General features: G+C 38.1%; 1 protein-coding gene across 3 annotated transcripts in view; it reads right to left on the reverse strand.

The window, feature by feature from the left end:
• CTNNA3 (catenin alpha 3) overlaps positions 1-27,791 on the reverse strand; it is a 546,120-nt gene that overhangs the window by 64,022 nt on the left and 454,307 nt on the right. For all 3 annotated transcript variants that reach the window (XM_050898633.1, XM_050898634.1, XM_050898635.1), the window contains one exon: positions 8,879-8,971. In XM_050898633.1, the coding sequence (XP_050754590.1) occupies positions 8,879-8,971 (93 nt within the window). The remainder of the gene's footprint in view (positions 1-8,878; positions 8,972-27,791) is intronic.

Genomic DNA, 27,791 nt, shown 5'->3' on the forward strand with positions numbered 1-27,791 from the left:
AATGCAATATTCTTTCAGGTAGGAAAGAATAAATGAAAAGGTTTAATTGTCCTAAAACTTTCAGGTATGCTTGCCGTCTCTCCTGAGAAGGTTCTACACTATCATTTTAAGAACTGAAAAAGACTTAATTGTTCAAATATGCATCTTCTGTCTTTGAAGATGATAAATAAAGAGATGAGCATGTCAGAAATCAGTATGTGAATAAGGTTACCAAAAAAGTATCTTGAATGCCAATAAGAAACCATCCAATATTCAAATAAGGCCACAGGTAAATTGGGCTCAGGCAGGACACAGCCCTATGCTTGGCTGCGGCTCCAGATTGGACTGTTTGCAAACATTCCACTGGCTAAACCTGTTTCAAATAAAGGTTTAGTATAGCTAGAAAAGCAGCGTGTTTTGTGCAAGTTCAGACTATGGAATCAGAACATTCGATCTATACTGCATGCATGCATTCTTCCTACATTTAAGCATTAGTGAAGTATTTAATATATAAAGAGTGAAACAACTTCTGAAAATGCAGCATGGTGAGAGAAACATTTTACTTATATTCTTCTTCATGAGCAAGATTATCAGCCTGCTCCAGACAAGGGTCAGACATACTTCCTGTGTCAGAAACAGGCCAGGAAGCAGATGGAGGCTAAGATATTATGTGGCCATATGGCAGTCCTGGCCCTTCATAGTACCTTCTACCACAGGAAGTGAGGAGACCTTTTGGCCTGTTGGTCTTGATGGCTCTACCGCCATAGTGGTTTTTATCTAGCACCTGCTCTGTGAAGTGGTCCACCTCTTGCACCACAGGCCATCAGGAACTCAGTTACATACCGCAACTATTAACACACTGTAATTATGCTGCAATTAAACAATAAATATTTTGTGACTTATTCTTGTTTATAAAACATTATCTACCATCCATAAAACGGAAAGTTAAGGCAGTGGCTGAATTACTTATAATTAGTATAACAGGTAAGGAGTTTAATATGTAACGCGTATGTTTTTCAAGCCATGCCATTTCAGAGATTTTTATTTATGCTGGAATCACTCTGTCACAAGGTTAATTTTCCCATTTATATGAATTAAAGGAAATTACAGGTCTCCCAAAGTATAACTATGTTATAACTCCAGTCACAGAATTAGCAAGTGTAACTATTTTAAGGAATACTTTTCCTGTTTTGTTAAAAAAACCCAAAACTAAAACAGACCAGAGAAGACCAAGACACATTTTCCTCATGGCTGTAGGATAAGCTTGCTGGGAAAGGTATGAAACAGACAAAAATAAGAGTTGGGCTACAGAGTCAAGAGAACTGAAGTACCCCTTTTTATAATCTAATATGTATTTGGTTATGGTATTTCCTAGCCCCCAGCTTCAATACTGTTTTGAGTTCAAGAACACAGGCCTAGATCTGGAAACCACAAGAAAGATGACACTTTAATATGGGAACTGTGACATACAGTATCCTGCTACGTGCCAACAATAATGAGTTTCAGGTGGAATGAGACATGTTATCCACTGGAACAAACGGGCAAAGGAAACTACAATTCTGACCTTGACTTTTCTTTCATTTTCCTCATACTGCTTTAAAATCATGTATAGCAACAAAATAAAACAATTGTATACATAGCCTTTTAAGCACAGATACGATTTTGTATCAAAATAGACAACATAATGGTAAATGTGAAATAAAGATCTAGACTGAATGACTGCTATTACATGAGTGCAGGTTTATTTTGTCCACCAGGAGAAAATGATTTTTTCATTACTTCTAAGACAAAATGTTTTTTATTGCAGCAGCAGATAACAGAGTTAAAACTAGGTGAGAGGAGAAGTTGTATTTTTGATATTTTTCTTTCTTCTATTACAAAAAAACCCCAGTATGTATTTTTTTCTTTAATTTCCTCGAATTAACTCTTCAGAAGGCTATTTATCCCTGGTAGTTGGGAGTCTCCAACACTGGGGTTATCTGCATCACCCCATTTGCAATTTGACTTACCATGTGAGGTTCGTGTTTCTTTTCATTTCAGCCCCTTCCAAGTTTCAGTCAATTCGCTATCACAGATACTGAAATTTTAAGGTCAGAACAAATTGTCCACATAATGATAAAAATAGAGGACACACAAGGAGAAACTACTTGAAGATTTTGACTCTTCTCTCACTGGTGTTACTACTCACCAATGAGATCCCAACCTAAATAACTGGCCTTTTGCCTACCTTTGTCCCTGGCTACACTCTAAGGAATTGACTTTCATATAAACTTATGATTATTCTCTCCAAGTCTTAGACTGACACGCATTTTTTTCTTTCCTGATCCCCTAAAACAAATGACTGGCCAGATCCACACCACTAAAATTCTTACTGCTTACAGGGAGGCAGGAAGGAAAGAAGAGCCACAGAAAGAAGCACAATACATTGAAGCAATTGTTTGTATCGAAAACTACTTCTGTCTGACACAGAGGCAAGCCAGATATCCTTTTCAAAGGGAAGAACCTCCCTTTGAAAATTATTTAACACTTCCTGCTTTGTAGGTTGCAGTATGTCATGTAACTATAGAGAAGAAAAGAGGAAAACTACAATTTTGTAGGTTACAAAGAAAACAAACCCCACTCTCCTGATGGAGCACATGAAAAACTTTTCAGAGCTTTTACAAGCAACAGTACAAAATGACATGCTCTTCACATACCGTAGTTATAAGATAATGGCATAAATCCAAAAAGACCTGATTCATGTCCCTGCTTTGCCTTAGTTGAAAGCTAAGCTTTTCATTCCACCACAGACTCAGCAGCCACAGGAAGCCATCTCACCTATGTTCTTGCTCCCCTGCTGCAGAGTCAGCTGAACATTTGGTGGAACTGAACAAGATCCCTCCAAATCACTCAAAGGACAGTAATGTGTTTCAATCAAACTGTTTTAAAGCAAAACAGTTCCAATTGTGACCTTTAATTGTTTTTTCTCCAACAAACTTTGTAGATCATTGTCATAAAATATGCACACATCAGCTGAGCCTATTTTATCAGGAAGGTAAGCATAAGATAGGCATTTATAAAGACTATTATACAGATGTGTTTTGAATGTCAGTATGTAAGTACATTTCTTGAATACAGCACAGAGTCAAAAGTGATTCTGTTGAAATGAGTAAAATGTGTCCACTACCTTTTACAAAAAGTCCTACTTTTTCTGCTGAGTGAATAATTATTCAAGTTTGGATACAGAGGTGAAAGAGAGAATGGTGGATATTCAGCAATTCATGGCAAAGTGAATACACAGGGTGTTCCCTAGAGATGAACTGTGTGGGTGTGTGATACTGACAGTTGGGAGCAGCTGAATTTCTTTTGTTAAGTTTACTACCTGCTGTCATCAGTAGCTTCCTCCCAATTTTAAGAATTGTAGCATGCCTGCTGAAGTCCAGCATTCTTTGAATGAGTGCCTCATTTGTGCTGCCGTGTCAGTTCCTGTATATTTTTAGATACAATATAATTGGATAAAGAGGTAAAGCTATTGGGAGATAATAGAGCAAACTGTTTAATGCCATTTTTGCATCAGCCTTCACTAAAAAGGTTGGCTTATATGCGGCATTCTATCATATTAATCTAATTTCTCTTTGTCCCAGGGTAATAGGCCTATAGATGAAGAAGCAACATGTCATAAATCTGGGCTTCCCTAGGATTTTGTCACTGATTCTCATGTCATCCTCATAAATAATCTAGGGAAATATGATCTAGATGTAATTGCCATTGGGTAGATGTGATACTGGTTAGAAAACTGCTCACAGAATACTTATCAAGAACGCATGCCAAGCCAGAGGGATCCATCAGGCGAAATTCTGAAGGGAACTGCCCTGACTCTGGCATTATTCAGTATTCTCACTAATGGTGTAGATGACAGAACCAAGATTACACATCACACATTTGCAGTGTAAGAGGCCTGCCTTGACATGTAAGAGGCCTGGTTTACAATTCAAAGCGATTTTGAGAAACTTCAGAGCTGATCTGAAAAAATAATAGGATGTATTTCAGCTGAGACAAGTACAAGGTTTTACACCTAAGAAAAATCACCAATATGCACACGGAACTGAGTCAAAAACGGTTATCAGCGGTTTTGTGGGTCGGGATTTGTAGTTGATCAAAATGTCGTACTCCTGGCAAAAAGGCAAACCTCGTACAAAACTCAGTCTAAAGTATGCATATAGAAGAAAACAGTGTAAACCTTACACTAGTTCTTGTTGTTGAGACCACAGCTGGCATAATGCATTTAGCAATATAAATAGTCTGGACACAAAATTCAAGAAGTCATTAACCACCTGAAGAGGATCCAGAGGAGAGAAAAAGAGAGCAAAAAGACATACAGAAACCACTATCTTAAAGGATAAATGAAGAGTATTGGAGTTATTTAATCTGGAGTTAAGAAAACAGAGAGGACATAGAACAAGGATCTACAAGTACAAAAAAAATTATAGATACAGAAAGGGAAACCTCACATTCTTTGTGTCCATTGCGGATAAGACTAGTACTAACATGCTTAATTGCAACATACGAGGTATAAAGAAAAAAGCTTTCCAATAAACAGTCAATTCCAGTAATAAGCTAAATAAAGCTTAAGAATTAGCAAGGAAATTAAATGCTTTTGATAGATCATGACTCCTGACAGGGAATCTTTTGCCACGTATTAAGTGTCAAAATTACTATTCATAGAACCTACTCGAAATTACAGTAGTTATTTGCACTATGCTTGAACTGTTATCATCAGGATTTCAAGCCTGTGTGTGGCTTTGATAAAAATTAAACTTAGAAAATATTTTAAACTTGGCTTTTTTATTAACAAAACAGCACATGCTTCCTGTTAATGTATGGCAGCACTTATATTAATGTAGGAACTTCAATGTAAAGTATTTGTTACTTGAATAAGAGTAGCTAATTCATTTGATGGCAAATTAACTTCCCTTCTAAGCATTTTTTTATGCAAGTGTCAATAGGTGTTCTTGGTGTTTGCTTTTATATCTAGTCTCTCTTCTTAAGAGAGTTTGCTAAGACTTTATATGGCCATCTTTTCAAGGTTAAATATATTTTTAGACATATATTAATGATTGCTGTATTTAAGATGTAATACAAATAAAACAGTAAAATAATTCAGCCTGGATTTTCTCATTCACAATAATACACACTGAGTCAACTCTTCATCAGCCCTGAATTGTTGCGCAAACATAGTATGCAACAAATCTGTATAAAAGAAGATCCTATTCTCAGAAGTTTTTGTCTATGTGTTCACAAAACTGTCTGCAGAACTCTGAGAAAAAAATGTGGGCAGCTGGCTGCCTGAAAGCATTTCTGTTCTTGTTATCTCTAAATGGATTACGTTATGAGCTAAAACATTTTGCCTCTTCTTCAATATGAACACCTAACCTGTAGCAATAACTTTGAAATTAAGCTAAGCTGTTCTCTTCACTAATTTACTAACTTTAAATACTTAAAATAAATATTCTCCTATCATCAGAATGTACATTGTCTTCTAAGTCTGAAAATTAACTGGGCAAATTCTTACTTGACCTTCTCTTCCACACAAAATCATATGATAATAAGCCACTAACTACCTCAGTGGAATTACACTGATCATGATGGCATAAATTTCCTCAAGCAAAATTACTGTGTGATAAGCTTGCAGAGTAACTACACAAATTAGACACAACAACCAGAGGAAGATCTAACTTTCAGCTGAGAAAAACTGCATTAGTCCTTGGATCCACAAGCAGTACCTGCATTTATAGTAGCTAAGGATTTGGTCCTAAGGATCTTCTTCAAGGATATAAAACTGCCCTACAAATAATAATCAGTATTGTTATACAGTTTAATTACTGAGAAATCTCACAGCACATTGCCCAAGTTAACCTGCATCCCATGGTGTGGGACAGTGCCATAAGCACTATCATATTCATCTTAGAGATATGGAATTATCTGATGGAAAGATCAATGAAGTAACATTTCCAAGATTACCCATATACTTGCAGAGTCAGGAACATAAATATGACGTCAAATCTCAGTCCTGCTATCTCATCACTAACCTATACTCTCTATATACAGAGATTCTGAAGAAGTTATAATTAATAATGTATTAACTTTTCCTACATAAGGAAAATGAGATTTGCTAGTTAAGATGTAGCCTTTGTTACAAGTGGCATACGCACAACACATCCTGTTTTACATGCTTTATATGTTGTGATAAAAAGAGAAAGAAATAAGGCACTTTCATAGGCACTAGTTCCCTGTTGGGGCAGTGAGAGATGTGACATAGGAGAAAATATTACACTCTTGACAAAGCAAGAGGAATCAAGAGTGCTGTTATGCACAACTAGTATCGACACAGGTATGTATAAATAAAATTAAATTACTATAGTGGAAATGCCCAAGAGAAAGAACTCAAGGAGGAAAAAAGGTTACTCTGCAATCTTGCCACACCACTTCTGGAACACAGTCATTCTTGGTGTTACCACTGCATGCAAAAGCCTCACAATAGCACAGAAATCTGCTGCAGAACACCAAACAAGACAAGTCCTGTCTAAACCTTAAACATCTATCTTCCCTATACAGATTCTTCATATTGCTAAATAGGTTCTAGGCATAAATCTTCAAATGTCAGTATCAAATAGCAGTCCAAACAAAGAGGCCTTAAATCATTGTTCATGTTTACTGCTGCAGCAGCAAATAGATTTGTTCAAACATTTGTTTAAAAAAAAAGTACATGAAGGTTTCTGTCAATATGTTGATTAATGCTGAGAGGTTATATATCTAATTTAGTCAAAGCTATAATTTTCTATTAATTTTTGGGGTAATGTGCCATTTATGGCCCTAATAGCATAATCTGAAATCCAGGAAAATTGTTCCCAAGTAAAGATACAGAATCAGGCTTTAAGCAATGACTGCTATCTAGATCCCCCAAAAAGGAACGTTTATAGTAATTCTGTTATTTTGGGGAGAAATGGAAGAAAAAATAGAAATGTACATCCTATACTGTTAAAATACTGTTTTTTCAGATGTATTAACCATAGTTTATCTATAAATAACAGTCCCTTCCACCTCCCCACGAAATTCACTGACAGTGCAGATTATGTATTATGTGTCTAGTACAAGGAAAAGCATATCCCAGAGACATCTCTCTCCACAGCAATAACCTATGCCTCTGATTCTTTCATAGCCAGCTCCCTACCTACAACAGTCTTCAGCATTTACTTCTTGCTTTGTGTAGTCATCTGGAAGCATGTTGTTTATGGTTTTCTTTTCAAAAAACATTCCCTTTAAAGAAGTACTCTGGTTTATCTGAGAAGTGGAAGACCATGTGTGAAAATGTGATCTTTTAAAGCCTTAGCGGATCTTGTGTTACTACATTGTGATAGTAAACATCTACAAACTACTACTTCTGTTTTCTCAGTGAGAGAAAAACTTCAAGTGCATTCATTATGGGATATTTATGAAAACACGGAAGCACACCATCTGTACCTGTTCCAAACAAATTAATAGCATCTTATATGGATAACATTTTGAAGGAAAACCTTGCCTTTCTTAACTACAATAGAAATTTTAGCCTGTAATGTGAGGAAAATGTGCTAACATTTACAAAGAGTAATTTAAATTGAAAAGGGCAATTAGTATATTTTAATTGCCAATTATGTTTATTGAGTAGTAAGATTGTATGAGGTGATCTTTCACATAGTTGTTAGACTTCTCACAATGTATTAAGAATCAACAGTTAATTAACATATAATTGATACGCACATATGAAACACAACTGAACAGCATTCATTTTGGTTAGTGTTTTTCATTAGTATTTACGGTCTTAATAAAATATTTGTGTTTGTTGAATAAAAAAAAATGTGTTTGCTGAAAAACAGATGTGAATTAAAATGCCATTTTCTTGACATAATTCTTTTTATATTGAAAATTTTTGCTTTTTCCCAACTAGTTCTATCATTTATAATTTCCATTATGGGAATAATACTAGAGTCAATCAAGTGTGAGAGATCTGTTATTGCTCTACATATTGAGCAAACAAGTAATGAAGTAGACATTTCTGGCCCCATGGATCTTTGCACTTCAAAAAGTTGTGAACTGAGTACAGTTTTGCTGAAACATTATTTAAAGTGGAAACATAAAGAAGATTAATGTTTGCTAAATACATCAATTTTGTACTAAGAAACCTTTTGCTATCTCAGAAATGTTTTCAGGCTCTTAAAAATGTTTGAATGTAAACAGTGAACAAAAAACAGTTATGTAGTGAAGTCCTCAGGTTAAACGATGGCACAACAGGAAAACCAGATTCAGAACTTCCAGAAATACAGAAATTATGAAATATTGTATTAAGCTTTTCATACTTCCTCATGAATTCACTAGTTTAGCAATAAACTATAGAATAGGTTCACACATGAACACAACAGGAAAAGTCTGTAACTCACGCACTGCAGTGGCTAAGATTCCAGATATATCCCTGTCTCTTCTGTGCATGTGAACTTTCTTGTATGTAGAGGTTATTTTTGGTTAATATGCATTGCAGGCTTCAATAAGACCCAGATAGAAAAAATTCCTTATTAACCTAGCTTCTAATAGACCAAGCCACATTTATGAAACTGTAACCTGTTAGAATTTCATTCAGTAAGTATAAGAATTTTTCTGTCTAATTTACATGTTCACCAAGTACTTATAACTTAATTACACCGTCTTTTTCTCTTTCAGGTCATACACATCAGTTTTATGACCTTTGCACATTTTCAGAAATCTAGGAAGAGTTGAACAAGATTTTAATGATTCACTGCATGACTTTCAGTGGCTTCATAGAACAGTAAAACAACAGCATTTTTCCTCTCATCAAATTGCTTTTTAAATAAACTGGTGTAATACATACCCTGTCAGTTTTCCCTTCAGTCTGAGTACTTGTACGACTACGTGCATCATGGTCTTCTTCAAGGTCAGATATATCTTCTAGCTCCTCAGGTGTCTGGGAAAAAAAAAATGTAGAAATGGGTTATTCTCTTTTATGGTCAGTAACTTTGGTCTTAATGTCAAACATATAATTTGGTCTAAGATAACGTCTGACAAACAAAAACCAGTCCTGTTCTAGCAGTGCACTGGTTACTAAACGCTAACTAAAATCAAATTGTGTCAGACAGCTTTAAACTAGTTCAGAATAGCCTTGCCTTAATTAAAGCACTGACTTTTAAAGTTAGTACTTAGGGAAATAATTTTGTATTTAAATATTGTGTTATTACTGCTAGCAAAGGTGTCTTATAAGAAACCTTTACATGATGAGAATGGATGCCTACGTTTTTAGAACCAAAAGATTCTTCTACTTTTTTTACAAGTTTTTCTACTACTTCTCTTCACTGTCCGGAAATACTCATATGCCCGACCCTCCCACCTTCACGTTAGACACAGTAGATCTAGCAGGCCCTTCAAAGGGCCTAATAGTTTGTCAGTGGGGGCAAGAGGCTTCAGAATCCTGCCGATTTTTGTTGCTACACTGACATCAGAGTGCTCCAAGTCAGCTATGCACTCTGGGAGGGAAAGAACACCTATTCCCCAGTTTTGAATGTGTTACTTGCAATTTTATCTAGCAGCACAAGTTCCTGCACTACAGGAAAAATTAAGTGGCCCTAATTTGCTATTTGTATACATGGCATTATTTCATATGCCACTGTCTGTTCCTTCTAGCCACCTCAACTGCCATTCAAGCGACACCAGTTTATTACACAAAAATCCACATTTGCATTATGATAATTTGCTATCCTTTTCTACTGTTGTGATGTTTTCTTAGGGCCATCTGGTTTTTGCCTGTAGGTGGATAGGAAGAAGTAGTTCTTACAGTTATCAATTAATGATATGAAGCCGTCTTCTCAAAAAAGGAAAGTTAATCCCAACAGCATTAGGTAAATACATTTACACTTTATTCAGCATATAAGCCTTTCACCACCCTTAAACTATTATCCTTCAAACAGTTATTATACATGTCAGGAAAAAAGGTAAATTCTATTTTTAGCTTCCTCTTTTAATATGCTCTCCGAATTCTCTTCTTCTCTCTTCCTCTCCATTGACTTTTTTACTTTTTTTTCATACACTCCAAAACATGAATGATTTGGGCGAGTCTATAATCTTTACTGTGTATACTGTATGTACTGTAATGTACCCACAGCTAAAAGAATCTGTTTTGGTAACATAGGTTTTGGGTACTAATTTCTTCAACCATACATGAGCAACTCCATCAAAAAACATTGTTTAACTTATGACGAGCAATCTTCTATACAATCCAGGTCTTCACATTTATTTCCACCTTCCCACTTACCAACATATTATAAAAAAAAAAAATAGTCTTCATGCAGAAGTTCTGAATTTTATAATAAATAACTTAGTAAAAAAAGCATAATGAACATGGCTATATAAAGGACACTAAATAAAACATTAAAAGCAAGTTTACTCATATTATCAAAACACTGCACAATGAAGCACACAAAACTTTTGGGATTATGAACTATTTAAAAAATAATATTGGTTCTGCCGACGCAATAGGGCACTCAAAAATTTTTCCTTTATCAAGTAGATTCACATTTTCAAGAACCAAAAATATATAGAACCAGACTCAATACATAACTGGCAACAGATCTACTACTGAATGATCTACTACCAGCTTGACATCTAGAGTTCCAATTAGAGGGAAATCCTGACGTTCTTAGTATCCCAAAAGCCTGACATGCCAAGAGAAACATGACAAGAGAAGGACTATCAGATAATCCTACCAAAAGACAGGCAGAAAAAAACCTAGTCATTACTTTTACCCTATTTTCAATCATGTCAAATGCAATTTTTTAAATCCAGAATTGCTGTATGTTCTCACCTTCTTATTTTTACTGTCAAGTTATATATAAACAAGATCTGTTGAGAGGGACACTGTAGGGTCCTGTTATTTTATTTTATTTCTGGGTCCATAGCAGGGTAATGGCGCTACATTAAACTGGATAAATCCACCTGCATACATTTGTATCATTTGGGAAAGCGCCTCTGAGGCCAGAGAGTGGTATATAAACCACTAGACTTCAATGTCAGCCTTGAAACAAGGCTTAAATAGCAATCCATTACTTCAAGAGCACACAAGTAAAATTCACTCACTGAGCAAAATAAAAATAATTTGTATGAGATAACATTGTAAGAAATAAAGAACTCAAAGCTGGTGCACAAGCTGGCAGAAATATAATGCTGGTAGTGAAAAATACACCTAGACTTCCTCAAGAAAACAGACAGGCAATCAGTTTTGGGGGCAAAGATGAGCGTAATGCTACACTGGTAAAGCAGGGAAAAGGAACATTTTATTTTCAGGCAAAGACTAACAGTGTGATGAAGTCTCTCAGCTTTAGTCCTCGAATTAGACATAGTAAGAATTCCATAGCAGCCAAAAGCTGTTACCATGCAAAAGTTGTTTGAAAACCTGCAGTATAGAAGGAAAATCAGATTTTGTTGTGGGTGGATATCCATGAAATAAAAAAACTACCACAAACTCACTTCAATTGAAACACTTACAGACACTCTTACTAGAGGACCAATAACAGCAAGGGTATTAAAACGGAGTAACTTTAGCTTCTCAGGATTACACTGACCAGGGCCCTCAGGCAGGTAATAGCTTTGATTCAGTGAGAAGTTTATAGAAAAAAAGAAATCACTTTTTAAAGCTACACAATACTTGGTTACTACATACAGAAAAATACTGCGATTCATAGGTTTTTCTAAACATTAGTTACAATTGTTTTTCCCCCAATGACCATAAAGTTGGATTGACAGTAGCAGAGCACCATACCTTCCTGGGTGAACACATATTTGGGAATGTTTGACAATCCCACATTTCCAATATAGGTTTTTTTCTTCTATAAAACATGGAATACAAGATGTCGTGACAAGGCAGAATGGTTAATAATTTTGAGACAGTCACATAATTCATAAGTGAATTTTAGGTCATGTCAGTAAGAGCTTTATACCATCACCATCCCACAACAAATTGCATATATTTACAAAAAGATTATTTTAGGAGACATTGAGAGAATTTTGTAGAACTGTATCGACACTATTTTTCTGTAAAGTTGAACTACATAAATATTACCAGCCTAAATGTAGAAACCTTAGAGAGCAAAGAGGACAGGAAAATGATACTAGTATAATACATCTCTAAATGACAGCCTCAGGTAAGCTTTCCATAGACAAAAACATCACTCTATTAACCTGATATGGCACTTTCAAAACGACAAGTTGTACAACCGAGATCTCTTTCCAGCTGTACTGGCATAGGGATTCACTCTCCCAATTCTTTACTCATATGCAGAACATTGGGTCAGAGTCTAAGGGCAAGCAGGCTCATCTCTGAGCCTCTCTTGGCCCAAATATTGTCAGAAAACTTTTTTTTTTTTAATAATGTACGTGTCCTTTTCAGGTTAGTAAAATTTATTTGTGGCTGGGATGAGAAGTTTCTTGTAGAAAGTCCATTTTCCTAGCCAGAAGAGTGCACTCCCACCGAGTTCTTCCAAAGTAATTTTCTCCAAAGTCCAGATCTGCCAGGTTTTGAACTACTGATACTACAGAATTCAGGAAAAAACCCTATCCAGTTATTAAAGACTAAGGACAAAGTTTCAAGCAGAAAGAAGCTCTTATCAAACCTTAAATCACAAACCATAAACCATAGTCGTTTTCAGACATAAAGCATCAAAAATTGAAAAAAAAAAAAAACCCAACCCACCATAATAATGAGAACAACAGAAGTAGTTACTCAATTGTTTTCTCTTCTTGGAAGCTGTTTTATGTAATTCAATGCAAGATTTGTGATTGTTCATATTGCTTTCATGATCCACTATTTATTAAACACCTGAGACACACATGTATCTGCTTATATGAATATTCCACGTGTGAACACACAGGTATTCCATATTGGGAAAACTGAACATAATGCAACTCTCTGCTGGTTTTGAATTCTACACTCACTTTGAACGCTATAGTACGAAAATGTTATTGCATGTTTGAACTGGTATGGACTACCAGGGCTTGTAACACAAAATAGGGTGCTATCATCCATAAACAGAAATTTTGCACAGGAAGAAGAGCAGAACTTGAGAACTGGAATAAGAAGAATGGAAGGAATTTGAAAGCATTGTTTAAGGTTGAGTATTTAGGGCTCTGACATAAACTGTACATAAACTCTGACATAAACTAGAGTCTCAGCAACTGCAAGTGACAGAAGAAGGGGGTTGGGTATATGTAGTCAGTGACGGGATGAATACAAGACATAAATGGCAATTTCACTATTAAGACATACGAAGTACGGAATTTCCAGTAAACATAAGGAAGAATGTTGAGGTAAAATGAAGTCCTGTGCAAGACTCCGGCCAGCAACAACCTCCAAACTCATGCATGAAGCACAGTGGTAAAAAGAGTTTGGAAATAAATTTAAAAAGGAGAATTTAGAAAAAGGTATCCAGCAGCCATAGGAGCAGAACTCTTGAATAGTGTGCCCTACGGTTGCTGGAGGAGAGGAGAAATCAATTATAAGATGAAGCCTGAGCAGCCTACAAACAAGATTATGTAACAGCCGGCTGCAAGAGCAGCGGTGCGAGACAGGACGGGACATCTGCCCCAGCCTCCTGGCCCATGATTCTCAGAGAGATTTCGGTCATTTGGGAAAAGGTTTTGTTGACCCCAACAAAAACGCATTCAAGTATGTCCCTACACATTTAAGACTATAATTACATTGCTACTGCTGACATGTTACACAAGTAGTGTGTATTCCTTTCCACATTTCAATGCTTGTAATAAATCCGCAGTCTCGATGGTTTTGCTATTGAAGACTCAGGCTGAGGACGCAAAATCATATTTATAGCCAAGTCTAGTACTGATCAATTTTACACCTTCCTGGTGTTCCACTTCAAGCCGCAACAGCAAGTCATTACTATTGCACATGGGTGATTTCAGGCTATGAATTACCTTTTCATCTATGAAATGAAAAACACTCGCTGATGACAAACCTTTTAATTTGCTTTTCTACTAGAATTTTAAAGAGAATAATTCATAAAACCAAGGTTTGGCCTTAGTCTTGAGATCTCTGCCAGTCTTTCCAAATTAGGTGCAAATGTGCTCTTTGGCTTATTTGCTTTTCAATCCAAGCTTTGTAGAACAATGTGTTTGACTAGGTGTAGTAGTTTAAGCCCAGCCGACAACAGAGCACCACACAGCCACTCCCCCACTCCTCCCCCCGGTGGGATGGGGAGGAGAAAATACAACAAAAAGGCTCATGAGTCGAGACAAGGACAGGGAGGGATCACTCACCAGTTACGGTCCCAGGCAAAACAGACTCGACTTGGGGGGGGGGGGGGGAACCAAAAGAAATCAATTTAATTTGTTACCAATCAAATCAGAGTAGGATGATGAAAAATAGAACCATATCTTAAAAACGCACCTTCCCCCCACCCCTCCCTTCCTCACGGGCTCAGCTTTGCTCCCGATTCCTCTACCTCCTCCCCCCCAGCGGCACAGGGGGACAGGAATGGGGGTTGCAGTCAATTCATCCCACGTTGTTTCTGCCGCTCCTTCCTCCTCAGGGGGAGGACTCCTCACACTTGTCCCTGCTCCAGCGTGGGGTCCCTCTCACGGGCGTCAGCCCTCCATGAGTTTCTCCAACACGAGTCCTTCCCATGGGCTGCAGTCCTCCACAAACTGCTCCAGTGTGGGCTTTCCCACGGAGTCACGGCCTTCTCCGGGCCCAGCCACCTGCTCCGGCGTGGGGTCCTCTGCGGGCTGCAGGGGAATCTCTGTGCCGGTGTGCCTCTTCCCTCTCCTTCTTCATTGACCTCGGTGTCTGCATGGTTGTCTCACATCCCACTCATCTCTCCGCTGCAGGTTTTTCAGCAGTCTTTTTTCCCTTCTTCCTAAATGTGCTATCACAGAGGCGCTACCACCGTTGCTGATGGGCTCGGCCTTGGCCAGAGGCAGGTCCGACTTGGAGCTGGGGAAGCTTCTAGCAGCTTCTCGCAGCTTCTCACAGGAGCCACCCCTGTAGCCCCTCCCCTGCCACACAAACCCAACACACTAGGTTTCACAGCATTTTCTCCAACACAAAGTTTTTTATGCAAACCCTCCTCAAAGGTGATTATCCAAACAACTTTATCTAGATCATTCATTTTTAAAGGTCACATACACCCATGAAACCATCAATCCTGCACATAAAGGGTCTTAGCTGCTAAAAAATAATGCAGAGCCAAGTCTAAAATCTCAAGATATACAATGTAAATGGACAAAGAAGCATCATGATGTGAAAGCAAGAAGCCATCTCTTCTTATCTAACATTCAATTAAATGCTGACCTTTAAACTGTCCTTATATGCTCTTATACTTTATCTTATCTTGGTTTCAAAACCCCCACAAGTCATTCTTTTTCCCAAATGAATACTAAAATGCAGTGCAGACTAACACCTTAACAGGAGCCAAGTTGATGAGTGATGTCTTTATTATACCACTACAGAGTTACTTGTGGTACGTAAATACCATAGCAGCAACAGAAATGCTTGCATGCACTCTAGGAGGATCAGAATTTGTCTATTATGTTCTTCACTGAGAACAGAACGGGTTTAAAGAGATTATCTATTCTACTCTGGACATGCGACTAATGCCCGTATTTCAAAAATTTCATCATGTCAAGCAGCATGTCATTCAGTGTAACAAACTATGGTAAATCTGTCACAAATGGGCCCTCTGTAAATATTTAGCTAGTGTCTGATATTTTTGTGTATTAGCCACAATACCACCATTATCCCACACTTAATTCTGCCAGATGACAGGCTGCCAGAGTTTTGATGCACTAGAGGGAGAACAAGAAATTGCAAGCATTAGTTATTTTTCCTGACTAATTTAGTAAGAACCTCATATAATTGTTGCTATCTATTCACTAAAAGCACTTTTCAGGTTTTTGCTAAAAGCAATTATTTTGAGTGTTATTCTGAAAACAATAAAAACTCACATTATAAAGAGCAAATTAAAATCCTATGTTCTTAATCTGTCAATATTGTGACATCTCAATGCTATGGCAAATACCATCTGTCCTATTTATCATTAAAAATGATCATACGTCTATTCTTGAAATTTATCCTTGGCACTTCCCTTAAAATGACACCTTTTGCATACCACATTATTTGGGATATTATGAATATAAAGCTAACAAATTATTAATTAAACCAGAGATCAGAACTCTGTCTTTGATAGCAGTATTGTCACCAACTGCTGGCAATGAATTTGTCATCAAGTAATAGTAAAATCATTATCCTGCCATAGCCTGTACACATTACAGATAGTTCATTTTCAAATGTAGGTGATAAACAGTTCTTGTTACTAACAGAGAAAATTGTGCAAAAGATTTTTTACACATTTAAGCTGTAATTTCAGGTAAGATTAGTGGTGAGAACATAAACTTTGGTGAAGACCAAACAGTTTATTAATGATAAGAATAAATTATGACCTTCAACACTGAAAGATGAAAGTATTTTCAATAAAAAAAGATTGTTATATGGTAAAGAGTTGAGGTTTTAAAAATAATAAATGCCATGAACTCATAGTATGGGTCAAAAGTTACCTTATTACTACCGGATGCTTAGGAGGTTTTGTTTGCTCATTTAAGCCAACTTACAACATTCTGCTCCAGGAGATGAAGACAAAAAAGTGAAGAATAATCACCATTAAAAACAGGTAGACAGATCAATAGCCTGACTCCATGTGACAATTCCTGTGTTTTCAGTTCTCACTGAGCATACATTAGGATAACAGTCTTCTCAATAAATGGCCCGGGAGATAGGATGGATGTGAGCAGAAGAGTGTAATTGAAAAGTCTGAAGTGAAATTTTTGAGAACTGCCTTCTGAAAATCCTTTTAAAGTAAAAACTGTGAAGTTGTCAAAGCTGAGTAAGTTGGCACAGAAAGTTTTAGCACCTATTTTCTATCCTAAGTTACACTTCTTTTGCTGGAAACCTGTATTTCAGCCCTGTTCTCATTCCTTCCTTTCCTGAAGTTTGGTTGTACCTCTTGAAGTACTGAAGGTACTCTGTAGGTATGCCACTCTTGCATAACACAGAGAACAATTCAAAGAGAGTCTGACTCTTGAAAATACTGACCTAGTTATGCTGTTCTAAAAGCACTGAACACATATTTAAATCTAAAAAGTTGAGGGAAACTTGAAACTTGCCTGAAAATCACAACTAGTAATGGTATTGTAACCATAAGGGTCAAAAGATACAAGGAAGATAGGATTTATAGACAAGGTAGCAGTTTTTATAAAACGAAACAGCGTGATCAGAAAAGAAGCTAAGATTTCATGAATACAAATTCTTCATCAGGTACCTGAGGACTCACTTGGGAACCTGAACGCTTGTTTAACTTTTTTCCAGTTATTTTATTTCAAGGAAGCACTTTTTTGGTATGACATTTTTAAAAAGAATTTAAAAACCCAAATAACAACAACAGAAAACATGATCAAAGATAGCTATTACAATCCTACATGTCTGTTATAACCAAAGTCCCTGTCTTCACTCCATGAAAACCAAGACAACTGATAACAGCTCCATGCAAAGTGTATCCTTTGCTTATGCTTATTAAGGAGGAAACTTCACCACACGGCTTAGAAGCTTCCATTTTAAACTCAGAAAATTAATAATTAACAAGAACAGAACGGTAGTTTTTAATACAAGTGATCTGTTTTTCTGCTGATCTAAAATGTACTCCCTGTTTCCTCTGCTGGGTTGACATACATATGCTCCATCTAGCGGGAAGGTAATTAAGACATTTCATTTATAATGGAAATACTTCTTAAGTTGTTTGAAAACAGACAGTGAAAAGCCAACTGAGCTGTTGTTCTCACTTTTGCCAGTAATCTTTATAAAGCAAATTATATATGGCCTACTAATTTTATAGTTGTGTTTGAAATAGAAGACTATTTCTAACATTACTACATTGATAAAAGAGAACAGAACTTGTTTTCTCTATCACATCTGTCTGTAGTAAAAGTAGTCTAAAACATCATTGCTGTAGGACTTCCTAACTCCAAAGGCAACCAAACAGATGCTTTGCATTTTGACTCTTCAAAAATTCATAATGGTTCCCATTTTCAAAAAAGGACAGAAAAACAAACTGGGAAAGTACAGCTTGCTCAGCCTCTCTTCAGTCCCTGGGAAAATCATGGACTGACTCCTCTTGGAACACTCTTCCAGGCATACGAAGGACACAGTGGTCACTATGAATAGTCAGCGTAGATCTCCCAAGGGTAAATCATGCCTCATCAATCTGACTACCTTCTCCCACATTTCTGGATGAGGGAAGAACAGTGGCTATCATTTAGAAAGGCTCTTCACACCATCTCCCAGTTCCTGTAACCAAGTTGGGACATTAGACTTTGGATGGCCGAACAACTAAATGGATAAAAACTGTTCGGATGATCAGGCTCAGAGGGCAATGGTTCATGGGTTGTACCCTACCTGGTGGCTAGGAACAAGACGAGTACCACAGAACTCTATCCTAAGACCAGTTCTGTACAACATCTTTACCAAGGGTCTGGAGGAGGTGATGGAGTGCACACTCAGCAAGTTTACAGATGACACCAGATCAGGGGACTGGTCAATACACTTAAGGGCAGGGCTGCCATCCAGAGAGATTTATGCACGCTGTAGGAATGGGCTGACAGGAATCTTACAAAATTCACCAAGGATAAATGCAAAGTCTGGCAGCTTGGAAGGGAGAACCCCTTGCTACAAACAAAACAAGCTGGGGCTGCCTGGCTGGGGAGCAGATCAGCTGAAAAGGACCTGGGGGTCTTGGCACACAGCAAACTGGGCATGAGCCAGCAGTGTGCCCTGTCAGCAAGGAACGCCAACAGCATCCTGGGCTGCATGAACCACAGCGGAGTGAGCAAATTGAGCTGAGTGACTATCCGCCTTTATTTGACTCTTATTAGACAGCACCCAGAATGCTGCATCTAGTTTTGGCCGCCATCCAATACACAGAAGATGCTTGATTAACTGCAGTGAGGTCAGCAGAGGACCATCAAGACAGTTGGTGGCTGGAACACTTGTCTTACAAGGAGAAGCTGAGGGAACTGGGCTTGTTCTGCCTAGAGAGGAGGTGGTTTCAGGGCACCTAACAGCAGCCTGCCAAAACCTATGAGGAGATCATCAAGAAGATGGAGCTAGACTCCACACAGCGGTGCATGGTGGGAGGATGAAAGGTAATAGGCATAAGTTGGAACAAGAGAGGTTCAGCCTGGCCATGAGGAAAACCTTTTTCCCCATGAGGACAGCCCAGCACTGAAGCAGGCTGCCCAAAGAGGTTGTGTAGTCTCCATCCTGAGAGGTTTCCAAGACACAGCTGGTTAACATCCTGTGCATGGGACTGAGGGGTCCCATGGAAAGCAGGAAAACCCCCAAAGCAGAGGAGATGATTACAATGAAGATCCACTTAGCTAGATCCAGTCACAGGTTTCAGGTACTTTCAACAAAAGCCTTTGTTTCCTTCCTCATCTTTCATGCTTGTTTGCTATTTTGTGGGGTTTTCTTAACGTTTAGTTTGTATTTTAATCTCACCTAATGGTGAACTTTCCACAATGCTTCTTCCTTATGACAGGGAGTAGTGAGGTGTGGTAAGATAAATCCACTTCTGTGAATAAGATTTGAAATTATGCTTTGAAAACACGTGATACAGCCTGCCTTCCTGCAGAAACTCCCTTTCCTCCCTAGGAGATTCCATTTTTTGTGGAGAAGGGGAGTCTATCCCAAAGCCTCATCCCCAAAGTCAAAACAAAAAAAACTGTTTCAAGGCAGACTGTTCTATGAAACACAGATAAGAAAACTGAAACTGCTTTTGGAAAACATCAATATGTTAAAGGTAGAAAAGGTGCAGTGAATACCTCAAAGTTTGACTGTCTTAAAAAGACATTTCAGTGCCCAAAAAGGACAAGAAACAAGAGACAAAACAGACAATTCAGAATTCCGTAAGAAATGTAGGTTTATCAGATGACTAAAGCCTGAGCAATGGCAGTCCCTGCATCAAAGATTTTTCTCTAACATGTCAAATCCATCTGTTTCTGTTAAATGAATCATGCTAAATGATCATACTAAAAAAAAAAAAAAATTCCCTTGGATAGATTAATATATCCCTTAGCAAAAGATTGCCAATGACAAGTACATTTCTCAAACTGGATTAGATGAAATGATTATCTACGACCTCAAGATTTGCTCAAGTCTCTTCAGTCTCAACTGACCCTCCCTACAATCTGATCTGCAAGTAAAATATATCTTAAAAAAAGGTACACAGAATGTCTGTCAATCAAAAACTTGTGCATAATTGTAAAAATACAGAATCTAATGCATAGCCCGCTTCTAAATGCACAGGTACCACTACTGTCATCCTTCGCACACATTCCAACCGATGACTTATTGTTGAAATGTAAACTTCTCAGTTTTAGCAGATGTTCCTCCCAGACACTAACATAGTGAAAATAAAACCACCCTAGCCATGAATCCTACATCCATTGCTTTCATTCTTGCTTTCAATTATCAAGAGGCTTCTGATGCCCAGAACATGCATCCACTCACATTTAGTCACGCAGCAACCAGTACCTGTCAACTGAGTGATCAGTGTCAGTTGACGTGGAACTAAATAACGCATTGAGCACATCATTGTGCAAACCAGCCTTCATGTTACAAATCAGTAATTTGATTCTGCTTTAAGAGGTGACAGCCTCTATTAGTAAATAGGCTCCCCAAGTGAAGTGGAATTAAACACACGCACACCCCAACCACCCCTTAAAGAACACTATTTCAGGTCTTGTTTCTGAACAATTCATTTATTACATGATTTTGTTATAATTTTTATAGGTGCTAAAGAGAATCATACAACAACAGCTTTTTAGTTATATGTACACTGTCTGTTATTACTAATGCCATGGAAAATCCTTGGTTTTGTATGTGAAATGATTTCTTTAATTTGGGAAGGTTTCATGACAAAGTTATGTGAAACAAAGCAGCAAGGAACATTCCCCTCTAACACATCAAATGAGAGATTTATTCAGATCAGTATTTTCCCTTTGCATATTTTTTCACAATATGCACCTTTGACAGCCTCTGCTGGCCAGTGAAATGGAAGGGGAGATATTCAACATAACTCATTTACAAACACAGACTGCCATAGATAAAAATGACACAGACAGACACAAGATCCTTAATAGCTATGATAATTTAACAAAATCTTACTTATGAAATTTGGTTTTCCTAATGTCTAAACTGAATCTTCCCCCATGTAGTCAGACCTCTTTATCCATTATGAACATGTACCACAGATTTCCTCCTTTCTTGTGCAACAACATTTTATATAATTGAAAATGGCTACCATCTCTTTCCCTTCTCTCTCCCCTTCTGTTTCTCTATTCACTAGGCTAATTAAGACTAACACATTTGGTATTTTTCTCATAGGTCACATTTTATAATACTCTGATTATTCTAGCTGGAATAAATCAGAGTGCATTTGCTTAAACAATTAGGGAATTTTGGAGGTGCTCACTGCTCATCTTGGGACCATAAAACGCCACTTCCCTTATTTTTAAATAACGTACATAAAAAGCAGAATAACTACAGCCAATTATAACTCAATAAAATCTTGTTTGATTGCATGGAGTGAAATCGATCTTTCGGAGATCTCCAGTATTATTTGACTTGAACAGTAAGTGAACAGTAACAACTAATGAATCTAAATACAAATTAACCATAACCAGCCTAAATTCAATCAGTAACTGGAGCTGATCAGCAATATTTTTATTCCATGGCAATGGATTTAAAAAAGAAAAAAAAAATTCTTACTAGAACAGAACGGAATACAAAGACTTTTTTTCATGAAAAGAAAAAACCACCTTTGATAAATACTTGTTAGAAAAGTATTAATGCAGTTCATTTGGTTTGTCATTGGTGCTGCCTACCCATAATTTTAAGTTTTTGTGTAAACTGCTCAGGCACATGAATAATTTCAGTAAAACCCTTTCACAGTCAGTTAAGTATCAGAACTAGATCTGGTTTCAAATCTCCTGAAAAGGTTTAATTTTGGCAATGAGAACAAACTCCCCTGATAAACTAACGCTGCTATGGGCGTTATAGAATGTAGTTGACGTGATGGCCAAGGTATCTCAATAGAGGAAGGGTTTGTAAGGCACATGAATTCCAACTTGTATGCATGTGCATAATTGTATCAACTTCACTGAGGCTTTTCATTCTAAATTTCTGGTCTCCAAAAGCTCTGGTGAGACTAGGGCCCCGGTGAGCATGTTCTCTTGTCTCCACAAACCAGAGCTGTGGGACAGCAAGGATGAAGCTATACTCCTTTCATAAATAAACTAAGCACTTCGAAGTCTGAGTCTCTGACATGAATAGTAGTTTGTTCATTTATGTTAACTTGCAACTCACAAAATGTAAGGCAGCAGAACAACAGAGGTCTGTCCTGTGAACTGGGTGAACCTGTATTTTAAATTAAACAGTATACAATATGAAGCAGAGCTTATGCTTCTATGAAATGGCAAAAGTCACACAGAGCAGTCTCTTCATCAGTGCTCATCTTTATACAGAGAGAATACACAATGAGCTTTAATGACACTTGCTGCTAAAAGAAAGGAAAACTTGAAAGGAAACAAGCTGAGTAACAGCAAACATGGATTTATCAAGAACAAATCATGGCAAAACAATCAAACTTACTTCTTTGATGGGATAATGCCCCTTTGTGGATAGAGAAACAGAAGTTTTTGTATGCTTTCACATGATCTCCTTTTAAGTAAGCTAGAGAAATAGGTTCTAGATGAACCTATGATAGTGTTTGTACATAATTGGTTAAAAAAATATACTCCAAAATAGTTACCAGAATTTGCCTGTCAAAATGCCAGGATTTATCAAGTAGAATTCAACAGGCATCTGCACTAAGTCCCATATTTTTATAAAAACTTTGTACAATGGAATAGAGTGGGCTTACCAAATCTGTGATACCAAATTCTTGAGAGACACTGTGATTATAAAGCCCGTGTTAAAATGTAACATAATCTTGACAAACAGACTGAGAAAGAAAGGAAGATACCACAGTAGGAACAAAGTACTGAATTTAGGCAGGAAAAATCAACTCTACCAATAAGAGATGGGAACTAAGCGGCTAAGCAGGAGCTCTACAGAAAAGCATTAAGAATTACAGTGGATCACAGGCTAAACAGGAAGCAGCAATGTCACATTCTTGAAAATAAAGGCAACCAGATTGTTATAAGTATCTGCAGGAGCAGTCAGCAAGCCATATGAAATAAGCCTTCTACTCAACTCAGAGTTGAGGCCTCCACTGGAAGTACTGTATCGAGTGTTGGGCACTCCACTTCCAAAAGGAGGTAAACCAGCTGAAGAAAAGGATCGCAACAAGCACGAGCATCATATGAAAAGAAACACTCTTTAAGTATACAAGAAACAAGAAGGAGGAGATAGCCCGTTCTCTACATACTTGATGGACCAGACAAGAAATGCTTTAAGCTGCCATAAGGAGACATGTGGGGTGGATTTTAGGAAGAACTTTCTAAAGGTAATGAAGGAGTGGAATAGATTGCTTGAAGACACCGGGGAGTTTCCAGCTCTGGATGTTTCTAAGAACCGGTCACACAAATGAACATTGGTAATTATTTGAAGTTAATCCTGGTCTGCACAGGAAACAGTACTGGTAAGAGTACCACCGTGCTTGAACTACTGAACTGTAACTGGACATAACGGAAATAGAAGCAAATATTATACAAGATTCAAGTTTGTAAACACTGCTACCAAACAATTTTTTTAAAAGCAAAGATACCTTGTTATGCACAGATTACACTATGGAGTACCTGCTGTTAAGAGTGCAAGTAAGGTCTTTACAAGAATGATAAATTTAAATACAAATAGATACATACAGGAATGACACTTTAATTCTAATTAGATAGTGTAAATCCTGCAAAATAGACAAAAAAACATCCAACAGTCATTGCGCATATTTCTTCATTAATGCAGCACACTACTGTTAATTTGTTGTAGGAGTTATTACTGCTTGAAAGTTTAGAATGGGGCTTGCAATACTTAGCATAATGTAAAAAACAGACTTACACGATTGAATAGATTTTGGACATAATTGGTCATAGATCCTTGATTCATACAGGAAAATCACTTTTGAAAACAGTGATCACATAAATGATACTCTAATTCACTTATATAAATTTATTTGCCTTAATTTATATGTTGATCAGACACCCAGTAAACTATTCAGAATTATTTCAGCATCCAAATTCTAAAATTTTCTCTTACCCTAAATAAAAATGATAATCTACTCACTGATTTGGTTTAAACATTTGTTTTCTTTTATGGAAATACTAACGTATTAGTATGCATATATATGCAGGCAGTACGGATATTAAGGTGTACTTACTTAATGCAGTGCAAGAAGATTTCCTGTTGTTAATTACTGAGATACCATGAAAAAACACCCCTGCTTGCTAAATACACACTAGGGATGATATAATGACCCATTATTCAGATATAGTGCATTAAGTTTGAAGAGAACCTCAACAGTGCTATTTACTAACTTTTAAGTGCTTGTTTCTAAAACATTCACAGATTTTAGTGTAGTAATTTAATACAGATAGAGGCAACATAAGAAACAGAGACAGGAACGAAGTCAGGCACAAACGCCCAGATGAGTCTGAGAGACATTAAAATTTAAAAGAGAAGAGAGAGGAAGCTTACTTTTGCAAGTAAGAAACCCAGTTCCAAATGGGGGGGGGGGGGGGGGGGGGGGGGGGGGGAAGGGTAAAAGACAATTTCAGAGAGTTAAAAAACAGGAAATAACTAGTCATGAATGCTCAATGAACTGTGCCATACCACGGGACCACATGAAGACCAGATACAGACTGAGATGGGTAAATGAGGTCTGCTGCTCACAATGGTGGAATGGCCTTTATCTATTTCTCCTTTTTAATATTTTATCAGCAGACTCCTATTTCTCTATCATACAAAGTAGTAAGAGTCAGACCTTCAAGCAGAGTAATTGCCACAGTTTACCGATTTTTAACATAGCTGCTAAATTTCTATAAGCAGAAGATGTGGCCCGTAACATCTACATATATCAGTTTGCAATGGCCCACCATTCAGTGGTGTGCTCCGCCAGAGGTTAAAAATACATTAAATTCCCTTGAGATTTCAATTAGCTTTCATGGTATTTTCGGTAAAATACATTCTTTTCCAACTAATTAGTTAGTAACTATTCTATGCAATAGTACAGTAAATACCACCTAATGGCTTCCTTGGAAAAGTATATATTTTGCTTAAATTTTTTGGAGCGTATGTAACGGAATAGAATACAACAGAGTATTTTCAGTTGGAAGGGACCTACAACATCATCTAGTACAACTGCCTGACCAATTCAGGGCTGACCAAAAGTTAAAGCATGTTACTAAGGGCATTGTCCAAATGCCTCTTAAGCACTGACAGGCTTGGGGCATCGACCACCTCTCGAGGAAGCCTGTTCCAGTGTTTGACCACCCTCTCGGTAAAGAAATGCTTCCTAATGCCCGGTCTAAACCTCCCCTGGCGCAGCTTTGAACCATTCCCACGCGCCCTATCGCTGGATCCCAGGGAGAAGAGGTCAGCACCTCCCTCTCCACATCCCCTCCTCAGGAAGCTGCAGAGAGCAATGAGGTTGCCCCTCAGCCTCCTTTTCTCCAAACTAGACAAGCCCAAAGTCCTTAGCTGCTCCTCACAGGACATTCCTTCCAGCCCTTTCACCAGCTTTGTTGCCTTTCTCTGGATGCGTTCAAGGACCTTAACACCCTTCTTAAATTGTGGGGCCGAGAACTGCACACAGTACTCAAGGTGAGGCCGCACCAACACTGAATATAGCGGGATAATCCCCTCTTTTGACCAGGTGGTTATGCTGTGTTTGATGCACCCCAGGATGCGGTTTGCCCTCTCGGCTGCCAGGGCACACTGCTGACTCATATTGAGCCTGCTGTCGACCAGCACCCCCACATCCCTTTCTGCAGGGCTGCTCTCCAGCCACTCCTCTCCCACTTTATACTTGTGCCCAGTGCTACTTCGCCCTAGGTGCAGAATCTGGCATTCCAATTTGTTAAATTTCATCCTATTAATCATAGCCCAATACTCCAATCTATCTAGATCCCTCCGCAAGGCCTCTTGTCCCTCAAAAGAGCCAATAGCACCTCCCAGTTCGGTATCATCAGCAGATTTGCTAATGATGTATTCAACTCCTGCATCCAGATCACTGATATATATATAGAGAGAGAGATATATAGATATATATATATTGAACAGAACTGGCCCTAGAATTAAGCCCTGAGGAACACCGCTAGTGACTGGTCGCCAGCCAGATGTAGCCCCATTCATTACAACCCTGTGAGCTCTGCCCTGCAGCCAGTTCTTCACCCAGCACACCATGAACCTGCTCATCCCACAGTTGGACAACTTGTCCAGAAGGATGCTGTGAGGGATAGTATCAAAAGCCTGACTAAAATCCAGAAAAACTACATCTACCGCCTTCCCTTCATCCACTAGGCAGGCAACCTTATCATAGAACAGGACTTTCCCTTTGTGAACCCATGCTGACTGTGCCTGATGATTGCATTACTCTTTAAATATCTTTCAATAGTATGCAGTATAATCTTCTCCATAATTTTTCCAGGAACTGAGGTTAGACTAACAGGTCTGTAGTTCCCTGGGTCTTCCTTCATGCCCTTTTTGTAGACAGGAGTAACACTGGCTAGCTTCTAGTCAGCAGGGACCTCCCCAGACTCCCAACACCTTTGGTAGATGATCAAGAGGGGTCCTGCTGTAACATCTGCTAGCTCCTTCAGTACTCTGGGGTGAATCCCATCAGGCCCCATGGACTTGTGAACGTTCAGCTGGTACAGCTGATCCCTTACAATTTCAGTGTTCACAAATGGAAAGTCGCTGTTCCCAATACTCGTGGTCCTCTGACTCAGGGGACCGGGCAGCCCAAGGTCTATCAGTATTATTAAATGTATAATATGCTTTTAAAGTAAGCTTGCTTTGACCCTTCATAACTTCATGATAAGCACAGGAGGTACAGGCTCAGAAAAAGGTCATAGGCAGCCTTCCCTCACTGAGAAGGGTGAATCCCACCAGGCCGCAGCAGGCCTGGCGTTGCATAGATCATCCCATGATCAACACTGTCAATTAGGGAAATAAATTGAGAAAACCCACACCACATGGCTGCTCCAGGTATCTTACTACAACAAAATGGTGATTTCTTTTCTATCAACCATTTTATTTGCAGTGGGTTTGCTGGTTTTGGTTGGGTTTGTGGGTTTGGGTGGGGTTTTTTTGGTTGGTTTCTAGAGAAAGCAATTATGGTTCAGTTTTTGAAAGACAAGGCTAAACGTTCCTTTTTCGTAAGAAAGTCCCAGGCTACAGAATTGCCTTTAATCTTTGAAGCCTGTAGCAAGGTCGCCTGGCCCAGGAGAGAACGGAAACTACTCATCATGAGGATGACAGTATTTTCACTAAAATGCCAACTGTTTTAAATTGCATTCCCAGCCAGTAATACGGTTGCTGTGGATCCTATCCTGGTTTGTCCAGCACTTCCCTTATCTTGTATGGGAAGGCATGGCAGAGTGGTGAATTTAACTCTGGAGATGAGACCGAGGTGGACTAAAGTCATGGTGCCACTTGTTTTATTTTTGTCTAGCTCAAATGA

The sequence above is a fragment of the Gymnogyps californianus genome, chromosome 6 (assembly GCF_018139145.2).
Source record: "Gymnogyps californianus isolate 813 chromosome 6, ASM1813914v2, whole genome shotgun sequence".
In the NCBI taxonomy this organism is placed as follows: Eukaryota; Metazoa; Chordata; class Aves; order Accipitriformes; family Cathartidae; genus Gymnogyps; species Gymnogyps californianus.